This window comes from Anomaloglossus baeobatrachus, chromosome 1 (genome assembly GCF_048569485.1).
Source record: "Anomaloglossus baeobatrachus isolate aAnoBae1 chromosome 1, aAnoBae1.hap1, whole genome shotgun sequence".
Lineage (NCBI taxonomy): Eukaryota > Metazoa > Chordata > Amphibia > Anura > Aromobatidae > Anomaloglossus > Anomaloglossus baeobatrachus.
The window spans coordinates 689,370,090-689,388,037 of NC_134353.1; the positions used below are offsets into that span (position 1 = coordinate 689,370,090).

Below are 17,948 nucleotides of genomic sequence, written 5' to 3' on the forward strand. Positions count from 1 at the left end.
GCCGTCCCCTGCAGCATCGCAAGGTCTTCATGTCTGTTCCGGTCAGCTGATCTGTGTGGACGTTAGCGGCGTGCACAGCGATGACGTCATCGCTGTGCTCACCGCTTTCTACACAGATCAGCTGACCAGGACAGACAGGAAGATATCGCGAAGCTGCAGACAACAGTGACGGCTGCAGACAACAGTGACGGCTCCACACACGGTGACGGGTGAGTGCACTGATTCACTGCATCCCCGCACTGATAATGATGCACGGGGGCAGTGAATACAGCCGCACATGATCACTCCAGGCTGTAGTTGCCAGGGGTGATCATGCGGTCAGGCTGTATAATTCCCTGCCCATCACCCCGTCCACCTGTCAGCGCTGACTTCAGCGCTGAGAGATGATGGGCGTGCATATTAAATGAGCAGGCCCACGTGGTCACGGCAGGCTGCTGCAGCCTGCTCGTGCCCCCGATGGCCCGCTCCACGGCAGCACCCTCATTCCCCGCAGCCATATTCAGAACATAAGACGCACCCCCCACTTTCCCCCAACATTTGGGGTAAAAAAAAGTGCGTCTTATGGTCCGAAAAATACGGTAATTGCAAGCATTACGGTTAAAGATTGACACCCTAAAATTAGGGGTACTGCTCGAAATGGGCAACAAGTGCATGTGCCCTTATGCCTTGAGAAAAGCATTTAAATACAGGGCAACAAACTAAAATATTTTCTCTGAATGAGAAAGTCTAGTTACGTACAGTAGTTACGGCTCTGTGCTATACAGGTGGAAAGTTTTTACAAATCAAAATGTCTACGACGATCACCGACAGTATCACAATATTTATATACTATGGCTTATACACTCACCAGAAGCGTCAATGCATTTCAAAAAGGTTTCCATATGATGATCACATTTTGCTTCGTCAGCATAAAAATATGTTCTAGCACTGATGACCCCACCACGTCTGTCACCAAATCCAGGCTGGACTTGGTATTTTTTCTCTCGTTGCACCGTACCTTGAAAAACAAAGGGTATTGTAGAATGAGTGACATAGAAATGATATGAAGAAAGTAGTCTTTGTTTGCCTTCAACATTAGGAACTTTCAGGCGCTTACCATTTAGACTGATAGTGAAGGCTGCAGCCGATCATCAGACATTGATTGGTAGAGCCATCACCTGACATTGTTAATGTTAGTAGAACAGCGATCAACACAGTAGCCAGTATGGAGGAGCGGCACCAGTTGAGGAGGGGAGTACAGGGTACTTTGTTTCTTCATCTCTTACTCTAAGAGGTACTTTATACGCTGCAACATCACTGCGGATATATCATCGGGGTCACGTCGTTAGTGACGCACATCCGGCGCCGGTAGCGACATCGCAGCGTGTGACACAAATGAGCGACGATCAACGAGCGCAAAAACGTGCAAAATCGTTGCTCGTTGACACGTCGTTCATTTCCATAATATCGGTGCTGCTGCAGATACGATGTTGTTTGTCGTTCCTGCAGAAGCACACATCGCTATGTGTGACGGTGCTGGAACGACAAACATCTCCTTACCTCCATCCACCGGAAAAGGAGGAAGGAAGGAGGTGGGCGGCATGTTCCGGCCGCTCATCTCCTCCCCTCCTTTTCTATTGGGCGGTAGTTCAGTGACGCTGCTGTGACTCTGAACGAACCGCCCCCTTAGAAAGGAGGCGGTTCGCCGGTCACAGCGACGTTGCAGAGCAGGTATGTGCGTGTGACGCTGCCGTAGCGATAATGTTTGCTACAGCAGCTATCACCACATATCGGCCGTGCGACGGGGGCGCGTGCCATCGCGCTCGACATCGCTAGCAAATGCTAGTGATGTCGCAGAGTGTAAAGTACCGCTAAGACTATAATGTCCTCAGAATATGCAAACCAAAACTACATCAGTTGAGTTAGTATAGCCTCTAATTAGTTTTCCGTTTAGTTCCTGAAAAGAATGTTTCCAAATCTATTCTATAATAAATAAAAAAAAAAAAAAATAAAAAAAAAAACAAAAAAAAACACACACACACACACACACACACACACACACACACACACACACACACACCCCCAAGCAAATACACATTAACCCCACGATGCTCCTAAGGCCTCCCACCAATGGTTATATTCCGTACTTTACAGTTATTGGTGCTGCCCAGTGACTGGTAGCAGTAGTCTTAATAAAATTAAACAAATATACAAAGACTAAGGGGAAACCGTAAAGCGTTGTGTCAAGGATTTAACAATCATTATCGTGATTATATCGTGATTATTTTAATTGTTCCATTACATTTTTTGGATGACAGTTTGTGTTTTTTTTTATTGAAAAAGCCATTTTAAAATGAAGCCATCAAGATCAGTTTTGTGGTTTCGATCTGAGCTATATATATATTTCTTATTACTCTCTTTGGGTAAAACCGTAAAACAAAATGACTCATCCTAAACAGGTTTCCTTTTTATTGTTCATAGGCAACATATGACCAAACTGCTCCTAAATTCGGTATTATTTTGTCCTGGAGTTATATATCAGAAGCCAAAAGGTGAGCTGTATAAAGTATAAGGAAAGGTCTTCGCAGAGCCCCCTAAATAACTTCTGCAGCTGCACCTATGTATTGTATGTGGAAGACCAACCAGCCCCACTGTAATGTACTTCCTACTACTATATATAAGGAAAAGACCCAGGGACCGAAAGTGACATGAAACAAACCTTTAAAAAGTCATAATCAGCAAGGTTATTGGTTTTGGCCACATTACAAAATGTCGAAAGGACTGACATAGTTTCATTTATTACTGTGTCCACAAATGTGATTAAGAGCTATACATTCATTCCTGCCCTTGCAAAAAAAAAATATATATATTTTTCAGGCTCCCTTGGTGCCCGGCTAAGACAGGTCAGAAATGGGTGATTTATTAAGGCTGGACTTTACAGCTTCCCTTGGCAATGCAGTTTGTAAAGCTAACTTTTTTGCAGCAAAACCTTATCAAACCCTACGTGCTGGCTGGCGTGATAATTCACAGACTGCCGCCATGTACTGAAGTGTAACGCTTAGCTTTCTATTCTAATAGAAATTAAAATGGGATTATATTAGAAAGGAAAATATCATTACATAGTATATTTCTTACAGGATTCATTGGGTCTATTAGAAAATACAGGCTTCTGTTTAAATAGATTTTCCAATTCCTTAGGTGTTAAGACGCTATTGGGGCCTGAAGAATAAATACTATTCCGAAAAGCATAGTCTGATCAATAAATATCTGATTTGCTTTTCGTGGCAGAAGTATAGGACATGTAACAAATGCATTTAAAAGGCGGCAAAGTTATACATGTCTCTTCAAGTCAGTGTTCCAGCATGCATTTATTAAAAGGTGATGATCAGTTTGCTTTTTTTTTCTGCACCAACCAACTCCGTACAATATAAAATGCACAGCTAATTAGTCTGGTACATGTATCCTGTAAAGTGATTAAATTTTGTATAATCTTGCAGTAGTTGGCCAGCAGGCTCCGTTATTTCTGCCAATGCTATAAAGGGGTATATCTGGGACACATATTATATATAAATAATAATAATAATAATAATAAAAAAAAAAAAAAAGTGGGGTGGGGGGGGGTCCCAAGCACTAACATGTAGGTAGTTGCTACCTACCTTCCCGCTGTGCCCGAAACCAATCTTCGCCTACACACAACAGCTGCTTCCATTGACGTCGCGTCAATCAAGAGGCGGCTTCTCATCTGATCTACAGACTGGGTGGGACAGCTAATGTCGTGCGGATTGACAGCCAGCTCCCCCACTCAGGCAACAAGGAGTCTGATGTTAATCAGCATGATGTCGTCTGTCCAGTCTACAGAGCAGAGCGGATAAGAAGTCGCCGTTGTAGACCAAGCCATTGTATTAGCTCTTACTCTTTGGTTAGGGGTAGAGATGGGCGATTAGTAACTATTCATGTTCGACTAATACTTACAGAATACCAAGTACTATTCCGGTACACGCCACGGCAAGAAAAATCCACGGGTTCCTTATTGACTTGTATTAGATTCGTTATTCTGATTAATACCGGGATAATACTTTGGGATTCGTTACGAATAACCCGAACATGAATAGTTACTATTCGCCAATCAATGGTTAGGGGCAAAATTCCAGACTTGGGAATAACCCTTGAAGTTGTTTTTTTTCAGCATACTATATAATATTATTTTACACACACTCAAAAGTTGACATAGAGGGTAGGCTTAAATTACTTTGACTACTGTTAACCCCTTCATAACTTATGAGGTACAGGTACATCAAAGGTCATGTGTATCCCTTTATTGCCGGCTTGCATGTCGGTTGATCTCTCCAATCTCCAATCCACCCAGGCCTCTTAACCAACCAAGGGGGGAGCGAGTCATTCTGTGCTGCCATTGGCAGCCCCATGACGTGGCCACGGAGTGCCGATGGATTGTCATGACAGCCAGGGATCATCTGATGACCCCTGCCACTGTCACGAGGTAGCTCCTGTGAGCGCTGGCATTCACAGGAGATCAGCATTTCTGCTGTTCAGAGCAGTGATGAAGAATTGCTCTGAACAGCAGACGAGCAGAAGCGATCAGAGTATAAGCTTCAGGTCACCTAAGGGGTCTAACAAAAAAAAAAATAACCATTTACAAATATGAAAAAGAAAAAAAAGTTCAAATCACCCCTCTTTTGCACCATTGAAAATAAATACTGTACAATGGAACCTCGCTTAACGAGTAACCCAGTTAGCGAGTATTTCGCTATACGAGCAAAATACTCCCCACGCACACTTCCGGTTCCGTACATCCACCGCGCTCTGACCCGCTCTAAAGGGTGCTTTACACGTTGCGACATCGCTAGCGATTTTGCGAGCGATAGCACCCACCCCCGTTGTTCCAGCGATATGTGGTGATCACTGCTATAGCGAACATTAACGCTACGGCAGCGTCCCACGCACATACCTGGTCAGTGACATCGCTGTGACCGCCGAACTATCCCTCCTTCAAGGGGGAGGTGCGTTCGGCGTCACAGCAACGTCACTATGCGACCGGCCAATAGAAGCGGAGATGAGCGGGACGTAAAATCCCACCCACCACCTTTCTTCCGCATAGTCGGTGGACCCAGGTAAGGAGATGTTCGTCGTTCCTGCAGTGTCACACATAGTGATGTGTTGTGCCACAGGACAATGAACAACATCGTACCTGTGGCAGCAGCGATATTAAGGAAAGTAGCGACGTGTCAACGATCACCGTTTTTGAACGATTTTGCATTACCCGATACACATCCTGTACCGGCGAACTGCAAGTTCCAGGAGGCTGGCGATGGAACGGAAAGGTGAGCATAATGGGTGTGTGTTTGTGCGTATTTGTACGTCTGTGGAATGGCACAATAGGGGACCAGGATGGGACAAGGAGGATGACTCTGGCTCTGTCCTGTTGGATTTTTTCTTAGCACCCTGGGAATTAATGGAAGGGGGGAAAGGCATGTGTCAGACTCATGTCCCAGGTTTGCGACATTGCATCCACTGCGGTCGGTCTCTCTCTTGGATTTAGAGAGCAGACCTTTTTTGTCTTCGAGTTTTCCCTGGAGGCGAATAGGTCCCATTGAAGAGTCCCCCACCTGTCGATTAGAGTCTGAAACACTGTCGTCTAGCACCTATCCCGCTGGATCTACTGTGTGTCTTCTGAGGTAATTGCCAATACGTTGTCCGAGCCCTTCAGATGGACTGCTGATATGGACAGTACAGATTTCTCGGCCCAACGAAAGATTTTCGGTGCCAACGCCTGTAAAGGAAGATGTCTGGAACCCCCTTGGTGTCTGAGGAAGGACACAGTCGTGACGTTTTCCAAGAGAATTCGGATATGTCGATTCAGAAACAAGTGCTGTTTTCGGCTGAGAGCCTGCCAGACTGCGTTCAATTCTCTGAAGTTGGAGGATTGGTTTGTCATCTGGCCATGCCATGTTCCCTGGAAGTAAGTGGATCCCACTTGTGCCCCCCAACCTGTCTGGCTTGAGTCTGTGATGTGCGTAACAGAGGACGAGCAGTACCAGGGAACTCCAACCTTCAGGTTTTCTTTGTTCACCTACCATGCCAGAATGTTTGAGCCGAACCGGAAGGGAGATCCTGCTGTTTAAGGTGGTCCTGTTGGTCAAGGAGCACCGACTTCGGATGGTAGTGGAAAGAATTAGTTTCTTAAGAGGTCTTGAATGAAACTAGCTCCATCTTACGCAGGGAATGCATGATGTTATCAGACCTTACACCCTCACTGCTTCCCGAATTAAGCACTTCTGCTGTTGTTGGAAAGTTACAATTCTGTCCTGGATCGACCCCACTTTCTGCGATAGTAAGAAGGACATTCTTGCATCTGAGTCCAGAAGGATTCCCAAGAAAAACTTTTTGGATTCTGCCTGTAGATTGGATTTGTGAGTGTTCACAATCCACCCCAGTGTCTGGAGTTGTGATAAAATCACAGCCACCTTCTGAGACAACTCTTGTTGTGTGTCTGCCAAGAGTAGTAGGTCGTCCAGATATGGAACTTTGATTACATTGATTGTTCTGAGGTGGGAGACCACCTCCACCATCACTTTGGTGAAGGTTCTGGGAGCGGAAGACAGGCCGAAGGGAAGGCACCGGAACTGGTAATGATAGATTGTCCCCTTTTTCTCTAGGGCAAATCTGAGGAATTTTTGGCAGTTTTGATGAATGGCTATATGATAATAAGCGCTCTCTAAATCTATCGTGGCAATAACTGAGTTTTGCTTTAATAGAGGAATGGTGGATCTTATGGACTCCATATGGAATTTTTTGTAGTGAACAAAACGATTTAGAGGTTTCAGATTGATAATGGTGCGAACCTCGCCCGACTGTTTTAAGACTGAATAGACTTGAATAATGACCCTGAAATTGTTCCTGTTCTGGAACAGGACATCTGGCCTGGGTGAGTAATAGCGTTGTGACTTCTGACCAGAGACTGTTGGACAAGGTCATTGATTGGAATTTTGTAAGAAGAAACCTGTCGGGAGGAACCAGAGAGAATTATATCTGGAGCCCTTGTGACACCACCTGGAGGACCCAAGGATTGGATGTGATTTTTTTCCATTCCTCCAGAAATACCCCCAGTCTACCGCCAACAGCTCTGGCGTCAGGATCGATCCTGTTTCTTTCTGGTGTGAAAAGCGGGGTTCCGATATTTACCCTCTTTGTAATAACTCCATCTACCCGTTTTACCTTTGCCCTTGTAATCTGGTCCCCGAAAGGACCGAAACCTATGGGAAGGAGGACCCCGACTAGGTCTATCCTCAAAGAATCCACCTGTTTTAGCTGAGGCTCTCTCAAGGATGTCATCTAGCGCGGGTCCAAAAACTAATACCAGAAAATGTTATAGAACAGTTTGTTTTTAGAGGCACTATCCCCCGACCACATTTTCAACCATAATGAGCGATGAGCGGAATTAGTTAAGGCCTCGTTATGGGCAGAAAATCTGATGGATTCTGCCGAGGCATCAGCCATGAACCGTGTTGCAAGTTTTAGTAGGCAAATGGATTCCAGGATAGCTTTCCTGTGAGACTTATCCCTAACCTGGGTGTCTAGGTCATTAACCACCTAGACATGGACCTGGCCACCGAAGTGGCCACAATATTAGTTTTAATAGTTGTTGCTGAGGTTTGCCATGCTTTTTTCAGAAGGCCCTCAGCCTTTCTGTCCATAGGGTCCTTAAGACCGGAAGAGTCCTCGAATGGAATAGCGGTTTTTCTTGCCACCTTAGCATCGATCTTAGGGACATCCTCCCATTCCTTAATAACGTTCGGTTCGAAAGGTAGGCGAGTTCTGAAGTCCCTTGGAATCACCAACTTCCTCTCGGCTTCCTGCCACTCCTCCATGATCATAGCTCATATGTGTTGATTGACGGGAAACACTATGGCGTTGTGACCTGAGCCCCCCGAACATTTCGTCCTGGACAGATCTCGTTTTTTCTGGTTCCTCCACCATCATTGTCTGACAGCTCTAAGAAGGTCATCCGTATCACCAGAGTAAAAAAGAGATAACGTCTTCCTTCCTCTGGGACCGGTCCCGCAGTCTCATCTTCCACCTGGGATTCGGAATTATAGGAAGGCTCATCATTTTCCGAGAATACATCTACCTCATGTCTCTGTCTCTAACAAGGCTTATCCCGACTTTCCTGCTGGGATGACGTGCTGGCAATAACTGACTGCCCCTCCTCCCGGATCATTGTTCTCATATCCGTCCGGAGGGATTTTTATTCTTCTGAAACTAAACTTAGCGATGCAGGTTTCGCAAGGTTGTTTCGTGTAGTACTCTGACAGTTTTGTATTACAAACTGCGCAGCGTTTAGCTTTGCCAGATGATATATTTTTTTTTTTAATTCCTTTGCGTCTTTTTTAGGGATGTTGCAGGGGGGAGGGGGGGGGGAGGAGAAGAGGAAGAGTCCTGAAATATATAAGGCTCAGACTGAGTCTGACACCACCTTTTCCACTACGGGAGAACCCCGAAGCACCGGCACTTACGTGAACCTGGGACCCATCAGGGGATTTGGCGTCCGACCTGTCACCCTCGTCCATCATATAGTGCAGCCTGAATTACCTAACTAAAGATTCCGACAGCATTTCAAGGCCCCCTCCCTGAGGTTTTTATTTACCCATTTAGGGTGACTTCAGGTCCTGGTCCTGCCTCCTGAGCTCCGTTCTGGATCTTATGCCGCATCCCGGGACGCCGACATAATCCAGAACCAGAAATGCGTAAGGCGTTCAACTGCGCATGCTCCACCCTGCGTGCCAGGCTGGAACGAATGGTGTGTGCAGACCCAGAAGCGCCTCGCGGCCGTGCTGCAGGACAGAGATCCCTCATTCCGTAGGAAGCGGCTGGCGCCGGGAGCTCCCGCTCTACCAATAGGCTGAGGGACCTCTCCTTGAGAGGTTTCAGCCAGGGGCTATTTGACAGGCCGGAAGGAGACAGCGAGCCCCCACGATCCGCCTGGACCCCGTACATCCCGACGGTAAGAAATTGCATCCGTCCTGTACAAGGACAGGAAAAACACTGAGGAGGTGGGGATGGGGAGGGACTTTTAACCTCTTGCTTTTCCTGTCCCCTTAGAGGTCAAAGGAGAAACTCCTACCATGCGGTCATGTGGCGTCCTAACAAATGACAAATTGCACTTGGAATTTTCTTCCTTTTTTCCAATACAATATGTGGCAGAATGAATGCGGTCATTCAAAATTACAATATGTCCCACAAAAAACCAAGCCCCCGTATGGCTATATTGCCGTTAAAGTAAAAAACAAAGTTATGGATCTTAGAAGAAAGGGAGGAAAAAGCAACCGAAAGACTAAGAACAAAAAATAAAAAAAAAAATAACCAAGTGGTGAAGGGGTGAAGATAACACAGCAAATCTTCATGATATTTTAAAAGAATTCAGCAAATATGAGACCTTGAAAATTGCTGGGTCAGTGGGTGTATGAGCCCCATGACCAAGATACAAATGGGTCATAAAATAGACAGATGAGCTGGAACAGTCATCTGTACTTGGCTTTACCAGAAAACGGAGTCTTTAAAAGGTCTGATGCATGCAGCCAAACATTAGTTCTATGAGGACTTTAATTATTGCTTAATATTAAAGCTTTATTTCTGATAGGACCTGAATATATGCTGAATACTGACCAACTGACTAGCTGACCCTATTTCAGTGTTATCACGCCCCTCTCTGTGGGTATGATAATATGAGTCAGTGTTCTTCTAAATCTCCTCCTCAGTCACCACCAGAACACAATGTTTTACATAGCTGACTTACAAGTCAGTCAATGACATCAATTGTTTAGTCATTTAACTCCCAGGATACTATGGCTTAGGGGACTAAGGCAGATATTTCACCAGAAATACCTTCTCAGTTGATTTATTGGAAAATATGACACCTTTGTACTGGGTGAAACACAGCGGAGGTGAAAAGATCCTCTGGTGAAAAAGCTGCTTGTTCTGTGATTGGCTTAGGAGCAGATGATGCTGAATGTTCTGGTGGTGAAGGAGGCTCTGCAATACCTGAAACTTCTGGTTGTAGTGGTGGAAAATCGTATGTGCGGTTATCTGGGGTGTTTAGGTACTTTTCAGTTACCAACAGAGAAATCTTTAGCATCCTGCAAAAGGAAAATAAGTTGTGGTCTACCAGGCTCTTGAAGACTAAGAACTACAGCTTTCTATCACCACATGAAGCGACATTACCACCTGCTAATTTGGGAAAAGCAAGCCTCAAGTTATCCTCCATCTCCTTAGTCTTCTTTCTGCCAGCCAGGCCAAGCCTCAAGTAGTACATGGTCAGTGTCATCATCACCTGTATACTCATCCACCACTTCTGCTTGTAGCACACACCACTGCAATCAGGACAGGTGATGAAGACTCCACAGCTGGGAGCCATGTCTGTTTCCATTGCTAGGCTGCAGTAAACCATCTCCTCCTACATTTCTTCTGCATTTTCCTCAAAAGCCATTACCCAACAACAGGACACAATATTCATTCCACCCAACCACCCTCATTTTTTTGTTCATACAAGTGATTTTACAGCTTGAGCCATAACCGTGGATGAGCTAATTCAGTGCATCAAGCAGCAAATCTCTTGGTAGCTTCCCATCGACTGCAATTAACTACTGCCATGAGTGACAATGCACAGAATATTGAAGAGCTCTAGAGGGGGCAAAAGCATAAACAATAGATCAGTACAGTTTAAAAAGAGCACAACTGAGGTGCTCCTCAATTCATGACAAACGAAATTTGTTTTCTTGACCTTGAGAATGGCACAGTTCTGGTGCCGAAATGCAGTGGTAAGAAAACTTATTTGAAGCTGCAAGGCACCTCAATTTCCATCTTTGTCTGAGGTCTTCACAATAAGGTCCTTATTGGAGGTTAGTTTGTCTTGGGTCCTCCTCTCATCGTGCGATAAATTAGAAGGTTTTTATAGCCATATACAGCTTTTTTAAATAAGTCAGTGACTAATTTGTGAAAATGTCAATATTAGTAAATTCAGTATCAGGGGGAATCTTAGTACTTCGTTTAAAAGATGGTGAAAGATCCCTTACCTGGTAATCTAGACTTCTCTTCCCACAGTTTAGTCAAAGTTATAACACCTCCTGAGTGATAAAGGAAGCACTATAGGCTTGTTCATGTAACAAAGATTTTTTTTCCATTTCAATTTATGTATAAATAAATTGACATTTTTGACTTAGCCAAATTCAAACCGAGTTGTCAGAACAAATGACAAAACCTTTTGAAAGAATAGATCTTTTTCACATTAGATAGATAAAAGGGTATGGGGATAGGTATCTAATTCTATAACTGCCAGTGAGGTTCACGATGTATAGAATTGGCCCATTACTCTTTGCCTCAGTACATAAGGGCCAAAATTTGACCCCCCCTCCATAAAAAAAATAAATAAATAGATGAGGACAATCAGGGACCAGTGGATGCAGAGACTGAGGGGTATATATTGATTGCCCTCTTTCTTGTGGTAGTCTATAGTCTCAGAACCCGTTTTTTCCCCCATTTTGGCCTGTTTTTTCCTCTTCAGATATTTCCAAAGTGACCTCTTGCTCTTATAGGGTTGGGCTTTCCCTGGTCTATGTCAGATTAGAGCTAGACCTTTTTCTCTTTTGAAAATCGCTCACATCTCTGGAATATTACTCAAGTTTACAGTCCTTTATGGACCCCTGGAATTGTTCTATACCTGTCTGAACCGAGTGTTTATTTTGCCCTCACTCTAGTTTAACATACTTATTATTGCTTGAGAGTTTGATCAACAGTCATTCAGCACATTTAGGCATTGTTAACTATTTCTGCTTAATCTGATAATACCTTTGGATTTTGTTGCAAATACATTTTTCTGATGGATATCTACCTGGATGTCTGACAAGGAACACTGCATTGTTGAACATACTATAGTACATCCTCAGTTTATTAGATTGACAAGTTCACCTCCCCCTCCCCACACACTGTCCACACTAGGGTCATCAAGAGTCAGCCGTTGCTGAGCGGCGTGCTATTTGTGCCAACTAGGGTATTATAGGGATTATTTCCCTTCCCTGTATTTTCCTATAATGGTGTAGCTGTGTGTATACTTTTGTCTTAAATGTTTGCATATAAGTAGGTCTCCATTTTGGAATGATCGGATTTTAAATGGTATAAAGTGAAAAGTAACGTTTTAATGTAGGGTGTTTTCTGTGAATGTATTTGTGAATCATTGCAATAGAATTTTAAAGGCTTGAAATGCAGAAGGGAGTCCCTTTGGATGCTCAGCAGCCCTGTAGCAACGCGATGGTGGGGTGTCCGTTATGACAACCAGGGGCTGTGGAAAGTCATCTGTGTCCTCCAAGTTTGTAACTATGAAGTTAAGCCTGAGGTTGGTCTTCATAGGAGGTCAGTAATTTTACAACACACCCCAATTATTATTATTATATCATCAACGCGATCAACAGTGTACTTTGATACCAAATTTACCGTATGTAGTTTTGTTTAGATTACGAACCATATGTTCACGTGCTCTCAAAAAAAGGGGGTAATTTGATTTTTTTTTTATTAGTCTCCCTATGGGATTGGAACCAGTAGTCCTTATGAATCAGGCCTAAAGTCCAGAAAAGTAAAATACCTAGCGCCCATTGATAAATCCCCATATTTATTATTGTTGTATTAGGAGCCCTAATTTACATCTCCTGACATGAAATGGTTATCGTTATAATGGCTGGGAAAATCCAGAGTTTTACAGAGTTTAGTGTAATAAACCGTGAGGTATAAAAACATCTCCCTTTTTACAGCAGAGTAGAGTCTGAAGATGATGTATGCAGCCAGTAGCAATGAAAACCAAATATCACTACTCAAACACAAGCAAACAAGATCAAGCCGATAGGCATGCAGACTGACTTGAAGTTCTGCTGCTTTCTGTAAGTATCGTATGAAGGACATGCAGCAATGCTGGAGCCGTCTTCAATAACAGACCTGGTAATTATTAATACATATTATAATCTGAAGAACAAATAAAATCTGGGTCATATCAGTTTATGTAACATTCTACTGGAATTTGAAGTAGGCTATAGATTGCAAACATTTTTAACATACATTTCTTAGGTTTGTCATGTATCACCTTTTCTAGAACAATTAGTCCAACTGCAAGACTGGCATTAAAAAAAATAAAAAAAAAAAAAAGGTAGTCCTTGAAACAAAACAAAACGAAAAAAAATAAAAAAAATAAAATAGTATGTTCGCAACAAAGAAAGGTAACAAAAAGTTAAACTCTACTGAGCTCAATGAAGGGGTTATAGTCACATATGCTTAACTAGTAACATTGTCTATTTTTTCCATAAAATCAATAGTATAGTACACAGAGTGCACAATTAGGAATTTTTTGTCAATTTAATTATGGAACAACTACTGTACAATTCTGTCTATCCGAAATGATAATTAACCCTGACATTTTTTGAAAGTAAAAAGTGAGGTTTTGTTTTTCTTCGGTGAACATGTATAGGGGCATAATTATTAAGCAACTATTAGGGCTCATGTAGATGACCGTATTTTCCGTCAGTGTGATCCCAAAAAAAACAAAACAAAAAACAAAACAAAACAAAAAAAAAACAACACTATGGATCACACTCAGCCCATTGTTAATCAATGAGGCTGAGCACATCAGATGTTCTTTCCTTAGAACAAGAAGTCCGAGGATAGAATAGCAGCATGCACGATTTGGCTTAGAGAAATCGGATCGCACTTGGCTTTCAAGTCTATGGGTTTGTGAAAAAAGTAAAAATCAGACCGCACTCTGATGACAAGAGAGTGTTACAATTTTCACAGACAAAAATTCCGGCCATGTATAAGCGCCGTCACAATGTGGATCAACAGAAAGTGGCTTTAAAATAAAGCCATTTTCTGTTGATCCACATTGTGGCAGTGCCTATTTATCGCTGGAATTTTTGTCTTCTCTTCTCATTTTTCTATCCCTGTACTGGCTTTGTGCAGCAGTCTCATCCATGCCTTTATCAGTGTTGTGACTGATTGTGCACATCGCAAGCAAAAAAAAGAAGAAGGCACACATATATGAAGGCGCACATCAGAATCGTCTAATCTTGAATATAATAAATTTTATTGGGTCAAAAAAGGGGGGGGACAGACAAGGACATCATAAAAACCTTTAAAATATACATATAACATCTGACCACACTGATGCTCCCATAGAAATAAGTGACATTCCATATGATAACACAGTCAGCAATATATAGCATGCAAAGAATACCCTCTTAATCAACAAGGACAAATAACCAATATGACACTTAATGCCTGAGTGGTATATATAGTGTAGATGGAGTCCTCAAATAGATAGTCATACAATTATATCATGACTAAAAACTGCGCCCATGTCAATGATGTATAAACCCGGCCCCTACAATGCTGCCTAAGCAACGTATTCAAAGCAATGTAGATAAATGTAGCAAAATATGGTTGCATAAAAACATATAGCTAGAAATGAGGTGTGTGGAACAGCAAGTCCCAGCCAGGACGTTCCACTGCAATCATATAAACAGAGGTCGCCAGTCACACTGGTTGTTTTTAGTGATCTATGGCCAGGGTGCCAGGGATGCCTAGGCAGGCAAGATTATACACACAAGCAGGGCAAGGAGGCACTGCGCCCATACACAGTGCATATGAGTCAAATGTAAAGGAGAAATAACCTGAACATGTAAGTCAATCATGCATGCAGCATGGGCGCAAAAAAGCGCAATTACCAGCCGGGCCCGGCGCAGTTAAAGAGGTTCTGCATGAATCATACAAGGAGCAGGAGTGGGGTCAGGGAAATGGCCCAACGCGTTGCGCTGACTAGCAGCTTCGTCAGGGGAGGTATGTAACACAAGACCCATAATAAGCATATATATATACACAGGTAATAGTCAGATGATTACCTGCCTGTTGCCGCTCAATTGTGCACATCTGGCCCAGGCGAGCCTATCCATTAGTCACCAGTATTCTCCTCCCTGCCTTTATGTTCTGCACTAGGATTGTGCCTCTGTTTTATCTTTCCCAATCTTTTCACCAACTGATTGAATGGGGAAGATGGAGACATTTTTTGTTCTTTACTTCTGCACATTCAAGAAAAAAAAAGAAAAAAAAAAAAAAAGTCTGATCAAAATAAAAAACAAACAAACATTCTTTCTTGGACTAAGAATACGGTCGTGTGAGTCCAGCCTCAAGGGGGCTTTACACGCTACAACATCGCTAATGCGAACTCGTTGGGGTCACGGAATTGGTGATGCACATCCGGCCGCATTAGCAATGCCGTTGCGTGTGACACCGATGAGCGATTTTGCATCGTTGCAAAAACGTGCAAAATCGCTCATCGGTGACATGGGGATCCATTCTCAAAAATAGTTACTGCAGCAGTAACGAGGTTGTTCCTCGTTCCTGCGGCAGCACACATCGCTCCGTGTGACGCCGCAGGAACGAGGAAGCTCTCCTTATCTGCCTCCCGGCCGCTATGCGGAAGGAAGGAGGTGGGCGGGATGTTACGTCCCGCTCAGCTCCGCCCCTCCGCTGCTATTGGCCGGCCGCTCAGTGACGTCGCTCTGACGCCGCACGGACCGCCCCCTTAGAAAGGAGGCGGTTTGCCGGTCACAGCGACGTCGCCGGGCAGGGAAGTATGTGTGACGGGTCTGGGCAATGTTGTGCGGCACGGGCAGCAATTTGCCCGTGTCGCGCAACAAATGGGGGCGGGTACCCACGCTAGCGATATTGGGACCGAAATCGCAGTGTGTAAAGCCCGCTTTAGTGAACAAAATTATTATGCAACACTAAATCAAAAGTTAAGTTTTACGATATCAATTGTTTCTTTTTATCTGTAAAAAGAATAAACCTAACAAGTTAACCCTAGAACGCGCAAGCAATTCAATCTACCATAGAAAACAAATGACCTAGCAGACCTGCGAGGCCCCAGGTATGCGTTCTAGGGTTAATGTGCAAACAAATCTTTTTTTTAAAGATCATAAAAATGTATCTGTTAAGAATATAGACCCACTTCTAAATAAGACTTCCATTCATGGAGTCTGTCAGTTTCTTAAGGCCCAGTCACACACAACGACTTACCAGCAATCCCAAAAACGATGCGACCTGATGGGGATCGCAGGTAAGTCGCTGGGAGGTCGCAGGTGAGATGTCACACAATCAGATCTTACCAGCGATGCAGGAACAATACAGGTCGCAGTAGCGACCTGTATAACGATCTCAGCCGTCACTGTGACCCTGTCACACAGTGTCAAACACAGCGATGTGTCCTGCCCAGCAGGACATCGCCTTTGAAGAAAATGGCCTGGACCATTCTGCAACGACTAGAGATCTCACAGCAGGGGCCTGATCGCTGGTAGGTGTCACACATAACGAGATCGCTAACGGGATCGCTACTGCGTCACGGAAAACATGACTCAGCTGTGATCTCGCTAGCGATCTCGTTATGTGTGACGGTACCTTTAGACTATGATTCTAGGGCAATATTTGTATAGTATCTCAGTGGGTTAAAAGTGGTGCAAATATTTCTAAAATACACTTTCTCTAGTTGTTCAGCTCCAGGTTTTGGTTTACAAATTAATTTGAAATACTGACCAAATACTGAAATCTGAATAAGCCCTTAATCTCTTGACCATCAACTTTTTGAGCAACACCAACAACAGCCTTCCAGACACTGTTCAGAAAGGTGTACTGTTTTCCTTCACCCTTAATTTACTGTTTATTAAAAGAGCCTCAATAGAGTTTAGGTCTGCTCAGGAAGGGGTCAGGTCAATATTCTTTTTTTTTTTTAAAGCCTTTACTAGCTAACCAAGCATGTGATGAAGCATTGTCAATCATAAAAATTATGGTTTTCTTAAAAGATGGTGACTTTTCTGGGTCACTACTTGAAGAAACTGTCTTTGAAAAACTGGCAGTAGGTTGGGAGTTTGTCTGGCGCTTATCTTCAACCTGAAAAGGTCCAACCAGCTCATCTTTAATAATACCAACCCATAGCAGTAGCCTAACACCACCTTTCTGGCGGAGTCCAAGTGGAGTTCTGTTAACGTTACTGATCCAGCCAAGGGCCCACAGGAGTCACTCATCTCATCAGTCCCTAAAACCTTTGATAAATTTGTCTCCAGATTTTTTGGCCTAGTGTTGAGATTACAATTTTTGCGTCTTGTTAAGGTTTCAGCCTTCTTTACTTTGGACAGGTCTCTGAGATGAGACATGGCGACATCTGCCACTTTATGCTTCTATAATGACATACGTTAGGGAATTGTCATAGAAATGCATTGGGAAATCCTCCCAACTAGCATTGCAAATGCAGTGTGAACAGACCTTACAGTGCCTACAAGTAGTATTCAACCCCCTGCAGATTTAGCAGGTTTACACATTCGGAATTAACTTGGCATTGTGACATTTGGACTGTAGATCAGCCTGGAAGTGTGAAATGCACTGCAGCAAAAAAGAATGTTATTTCTTTTTTTATTTTTTTTTTTAAATTGTGAAAAGTTTATTCAGAGGGTCATTTATTATTCAACCCCTCAAACCACAAGAATTCTGTTTGGTTCCCCTAAAGTATTAAGAAGTATTTCAGGCACAAAGAACAATGAGCTTCACATGTTTGGATTAATTATCTCTTTTTCCAGCCTTTTCTGACTAATTAAGACCCTCCCCAAACTTGTGAACAGCACTCATACTTTGTCAACATGGGAAAGACAAAGGAGCATTCCAAGGCCATCAGAGACAAGATCGTGGAGGGTCACAAGGCTGGCAAGGGGTGCAAAACCCTTTCCAAGGAGTTTGGCCCTACCTGTCTCCACTGTTGGGAGCATCATCCGGAAGTGGAAGGCTTATGGAACTACTGTTAGCCTTCCACGGCCTGGACAGCCTTTGAAAGTTTCCACCCGTGCCGAGGCCAGGCTTGTCCGAAGAGCCAAGGC

General features: G+C 43.5%; 1 protein-coding gene across 2 annotated transcripts in view; it reads right to left on the minus strand.

Annotated features, from left to right (window-relative positions):
* Nucleotides 1-17,948, minus strand: part of PRODH (proline dehydrogenase 1) — a 184,784-nt gene that overhangs the window by 110,349 nt on the left and 56,487 nt on the right. The window contains exons 4-5 of one of the 2 annotated variants that reach the window (XM_075320208.1): nucleotides 12,901-12,975; nucleotides 848-997 (exon numbers count right to left, since the gene is read on the minus strand). In XM_075320208.1, coding sequence (XP_075176323.1) covers nucleotides 848-997; nucleotides 12,901-12,975 — 225 coding nt within the window. The remainder of the gene's footprint in view (nucleotides 1-847; nucleotides 998-12,900; nucleotides 12,976-17,948) is intronic. The other variant, XM_075320217.1, reaches the window with a different exon arrangement.